We start from the raw sequence: 5,073 nt of genomic DNA, 5'->3' as shown, positions 1-5,073 counted from the left end.
TGGAATTCTTAGTTTAGTTTCATTCACTCGTGGGACTCATCTCTTCCTCAACTGCTCTGTTCTGGAAATGAAAACACTTGCAGGGTTCTGACTCTCATTAATGTGCAAGGGCCCTGTTCCAAGCTATAGGTGTGTGGTCATCGGATGAAAACACTGTTATCTTCCACACTCAAGTCATGCCACTATGGGAACGTTTTATGTGTTCCTGCGATGCTATCTTTGCATAGGATATGTGCACAATTATTTGTTACAATTATACTCAAGATCCCTCCCTCATATATACTATTTGTCTGATATTTTTTATGAATGTGAATCTGCCATTTCCTTCTTTTGCCTTGACCTGGCAAATTTCAAAATTCTTTTTATTTACACCTGTCCATCAACTTCATGTGGTCCGTTCCTGACAATTTCCTTCCATTCGTTGACTTCTCTATGTCTATTCCAGGGATTGGCTGCCTATCAATATCAACTCTATCCCATCGACTCCCACACCTACATCTATTGCACTTTCTGCTTCCTGGAATGATAGTGTTCCAATCTCCCATTTTCTTAAACTCCATTCCCTCTGTTATGAGAATGCTAATTTCCACACCAGTGCTTCTGAAATGTCTTCATTTTTCCTTGATGAGAATGCCCCTACACTATGGTTAACAGCACTCGACCATAACAATCCTATTAACTGCGTTACTGATTTCACCCCTTCTTCTCCCTTCCAAAAAATACAATAATATTGCCCTTCGCCTGATCATCCACCCCGTCAGACTCCACATTATAGGCGTCAACCTCCATATTTGTGTCACATCCAGTTTACTTATCGAGAAACCAAAGTTTCTCCTCCGCTCCTGTTGCCCGCCCCTTTGACGAGCTGGTTCACTCTTCCAGAACCCCCCAACATCAGCTCTCTTCCCCAGGTACCTTGATCATGAAGTGCAGGCGATGTAAACGCCTGCAAGTTTCCTTCTTTCCACCACATTGAACAAAGCCCGAAAGACTGCTTTCTGGTTAAGCAGCGATTACCTTGTACTTCTTTCACTTTCATCAGCGCATTAATGCTCACGATGCAGTCTCCTGGATATTGGGAGAGAACCAAACGCAAATTGGGTATTTTTTTTTCTAAACTACTCCATTTATTCTACAACCATGCCAATCAGCTTCCGATCAATTGCCATTTTAATTCCACATCACACTCCCACTCAGCCATCTCTGCCCTAGACCTACTATTCTCTTCCACTGAAGATCAATAAGGAACAGATCCATATTTTCTCAAGGCTGCGTTTGCTGACAAAGCACCCAATAGACAGCGCACAACTTGCACATGTGCAAATGCAGCCTCATGCACTGAGACGTTTTGTCGCTGCTGCCAGTAGCATGAGATGGCACTGCTCAATTTATCACAAAAATGCAAAGAAATGAAACCAAAAGGCGATAAGTGCCTCGCCGCTTCCTCCGCTCTACTTTGCCTTTGTTCCCCGTTCCCTAAAGCTTCTGGTCTCCGCTCGCTATAGCTTCTGGTCTCCGCTCCTGATTCCTGCAACGTGTTGCTTAATTAATTTTATTGACGATTATTTCTGGACATATACCCGAATTTTAAACCAATGAACATTTTGAAAAGAAATTTTTGGACTTCAGAACAGATGCATCCTGCGAGATCTTGTTCAGCATGATTGTGAGTGCAATCCAACAGCATCTATGGCCTCGCCACTTCTTCCCCCTCGGCCGCTCGCTCACCGCTCCCTCCCGCTTGCAGTGTCCCTCCCCTTCCCTTCCTATCCCGTCACTCTGTCTTCCCCGCTACACCCGTGTGGGGAAGGAATGCAACAATACTGGGAGGAAGCGTGGAGTAGAAGGAGGAGGGATCGTGGAGCAAAGGCTCCTACTTTATCACATAGCTTGTTCTGGTAATGGAGAAGGGCTCTAATAAAATCAGTTGGAGTGATGGGGTCTGAGCTGGTGCAAAGGGTCGTGCAATCCCATTTTGCTAGGCAGCTGGCAGTCTACCCGCTGGAGGTCTACCCTCCGTTCTCTCTCTCTTTCTGAGCCACAGGAGCCTTCTCTTCATTATAAGATTTTACATGCTCTCCTCTCCCTCTGTTACTGTGCTGTAACCATTTACACCTACCAGAACTATTTTTCTGTTTTTAATTGTCCTATAGACCTTTCGCCATCATTCATTTTGTCATTGACTCATGCCTGCACTCAGCGGATGTTACCCACTCCAATACGCTGTGTCTCTCTGTCCCTATCACTTTTTAAACTGTTAATTTCTAATACATTCCAGTTCGGATTAAAAACGATCAGCCTGAAAAGTTAACTTTGTTGTTCTCTCCACAGATGCTGCCTGACCTGCTCAGTGATGTCAACATTCTCTACATTTAAAAGATTCACATCAGTTTCATGGTTTTGTTTTTACTGCAAAACATTGGCCTGGATATTAACACGGGTGGATAACACGGCTGGGGAAAGGGGTTTCAGCATGTTAACTTCACAGACCGCCTGAATTACCCGTGATAGGTTTCCCGCTCTTATTGCAGCTTAATTGACAGGTTTGATTTCCCACTGGATCGGGAGGACGCTAGATCAGAGCCCAGTGTGGTCCAAACCATATGCAATGGGCAAGGGGCTGTCGGATATCTTTGGTGTCCCCTCATAACGTTAGGAAAGGAAGAGAGTGTTGACATCTGTGATCGCTGACATGTTGACTCCCACCCCTTAGGAGGGGCCTACATTCTGGAGTGTGGTCTGCGTCCCGTGAGGGGCAGGTGGAGTGTCTGGATCATTAAGCCAGTGAAGGGGTCTCGTATGTTGCAGCGCGAAACGAGTACAACAGTCAGTGGCAGGTGAAGGGGAGAGTATGGTCTATGGCCCCAGGTGCGTTTTTATATCCTGGAGCTTGGTCCGAAACAGCCGGGAGATGGGACCGGGGAGAGGGGGCAAGTCTCTGCTCCTCAACCCGGGGGAGTGCCTCATATGCTTGAGCGTGGTCCGAGTTGCTGAGATCAGAGGAATTTCTTGTCCTCAACACTGAGAGGGATCCCCTATCATGGAGTGATTTCTGAGTACAGGAGGGGGAAGGGACGTGGGTAAGTGTCTGCTCCAAGACACGATAGAACAGCCTGATCCGTAGGGTGTCCGAACCCAGGGGCGAGAGGGGCAGTCGACTGATGCTGGGAAGTGTGTCCTATCTACGAGGCGAATGTAATTCCAGTTGGTTGCAATTCCAGAAGGGAACCTCCATCCTGTGAGGGTGTAATCCATGGTGATCCAAAACTAGGCGTGTGTAGAAACCAGGGGTGGAGGGTCTGCTCCTGGGGTTGGACTAATCCCGGGTTGGGAGTGTCCGAACACAGGGACGGGGATGCGGGGTGGTGCCGCGTCTGATCCAGGAAATGTGGTCTGACTACAAATCCTGGGTGTTTTGTTTGTGCAGCGTGAGGTCTAATGGGGACACCTGGACTACAAGATGTAAATCTGTGAATCAGAGACTCCCACTCTCATTAAAATACTTTCATCTCTAACCTGCTTCCTGGGAGCGGTTGTCTGCCTATCTCCTGAGCTGACTTAGTTAAACCCGGACGTAAGTGGGTCGGAGGCGTGTTGGCGTCGGGGTTCCCATCCTCCCACGCCTCTCTTCGCCTTTCTTGGTGCGACGGTCCTGCACTTATTTTCGGTGTCAGACAAGGAGAAAGTTTGAACAGTAAATTTTGTAGTATCTTCTCCCTTCTCTCTTGCAGTTAATTTACTGGCGATTGTGATCCTGTCCAGGAGAAAGTGCGGCCTCTCCACCTGCACCTCTCGCTACCTGGTTGCCATGGCAATGGCAGATCTACTGTTCATTATCACTGAGGTCATACTCTGGCGGATTGGTTATTATTATTTCCCAGTATCTTTCCTATATATCACCCCTGTGTGTAGTGTTATCGCTGTCCTCAGATTTGCAGCCAGGGAGTGTTCTGTCTGGTTCACCGTCACTTTCTCCTTTGATAGATTTGTAGCCATTTGTTGCCAGAAGCTGAAAACAAAATATTGCACCAAGAAAACTGCGGCAATGGTTCTATCAACAACCTGCATTCTACTCTGTTTAAGAAACGCCCCCTTCTACTTTATATATGAACCTGGAGAGGTAATCGACAATGTACCGTGGAATTGTTATACAAATCCAAACTACTATACCGATCCAGGATGGGTGGCATTTGACTGGTTTGATGCGGTTTCAACACCATTGCTGCCATTCGCTTTGATTTTGTTACTCAATGCTCTGACAGTCAGGCATATTTTAGTGGCCAGTCGAGTCCGTAAGGGATTGAGGGGTGAGATCAAGGGCGCGAATCGCAGTGACCCAGAGATGGAGAGCAGAAGGAAGTCTGTGATTTTACTCTTCACCATTTCCGGCAGCTTCATTCTTCTGTGGTCGGTGTATGTTACAGAATTCTTATATTACAACATTGCAGGAACAAATCCCAATGATTACAACAATTCTGAATTCATATTTGAGCGAGTCGGATTGATGATGATGAATTTAAGTTGCTGCACAAACACCTTCATTTATGTAGCGACTCAGACAAAGTTTAGAGAGCAGGTCAAGAGCGCAGTGAAATATCCGATTACATCAATTGTCCAATTAATACATGCACACAACAACTGACAGTGACCCAGAGGTACTGCCCAGTTTTGCCAGTCTGTGAATGTAATAATTATTAGCAACTGGAAAGCGATGACCGACAGCGGGATGAGTGGAAGTACACTGGTCGTGTTGGTTTGTGAGTCGTCATTAACGCCAAAAGGAGCAGTGCAGCAGGCACTAGGTGACCTTTGGAGGACCCGATGCAAAGGGGCAGGAGGAGATCAGAGGTCCCCTTGTATGACAGGATGGGATACATAAGCTCCATCGTTCGATTGTCAACTCCTCACATCTGCTCAGAAACTAACATTTGTTGCTGCAGAAGCAAAACGCTGCAGATATTGGAAATATCATGTCAATTATTTTGTATTGGTTGTTTTATTTTGGGCGACACTTTGTCGACTCAGTCTGCAGACGATTTCCCTTCTTCCCCCTTCAGCCCGCTGCACCCACTG

At 46.6% G+C, this 5,073-nt stretch overlaps 1 protein-coding gene across 1 annotated transcript; it reads left to right on the top strand.

The window, feature by feature from the left end:
* The first annotated feature begins 1,058 nt into the window (after nt 1-1,058).
* Nucleotides 1,059-4,642, top strand: LOC137355964 (probable G-protein coupled receptor 139). Its single transcript, XM_068021666.1, has 3 exons — nt 1,059-1,101; nt 2,714-2,818; nt 3,732-4,642. The coding sequence occupies exons 1-3, from the start codon at nt 1,059-1,061 to the stop codon at nt 4,640-4,642; spliced, it is 1,059 nt and encodes a 352-aa protein (XP_067877767.1).
* The last annotated feature ends 431 nt before the right edge of the window (nt 4,643-5,073 follow it).

Source organism: Heterodontus francisci, chromosome 44, assembly GCF_036365525.1.
Source record: "Heterodontus francisci isolate sHetFra1 chromosome 44, sHetFra1.hap1, whole genome shotgun sequence".
Classification (NCBI taxonomy): domain Eukaryota; kingdom Metazoa; phylum Chordata; class Chondrichthyes; order Heterodontiformes; family Heterodontidae; genus Heterodontus; species Heterodontus francisci.
The sequence above is the reverse complement of the archived record's forward strand: the minus strand, read 5'-3'. Positions and strand labels throughout refer to the sequence as shown.

Excerpts from the sequence above, each read along its gene's own strand:
- LOC137355964 (XM_068021666.1), top strand. The coding sequence starts at position 1,059 with ATGCAGTCTCCTGGATATTGGGAGAGAACCAAACGCAAATTGG. Across the intron at positions 1,102-2,713 it reads GAGAACCAAACGCAAATTGG|GAGGGGCCTACATTCTGGAG; the intron begins GTATTTTTTTTT and ends CCCACCCCTTAG. Across the intron at positions 2,819-3,731 it reads TATGTTGCAGCGCGAAACGA|TTAATTTACTGGCGATTGTG; the intron begins GTACAACAGTCA and ends TCTCTCTTGCAG.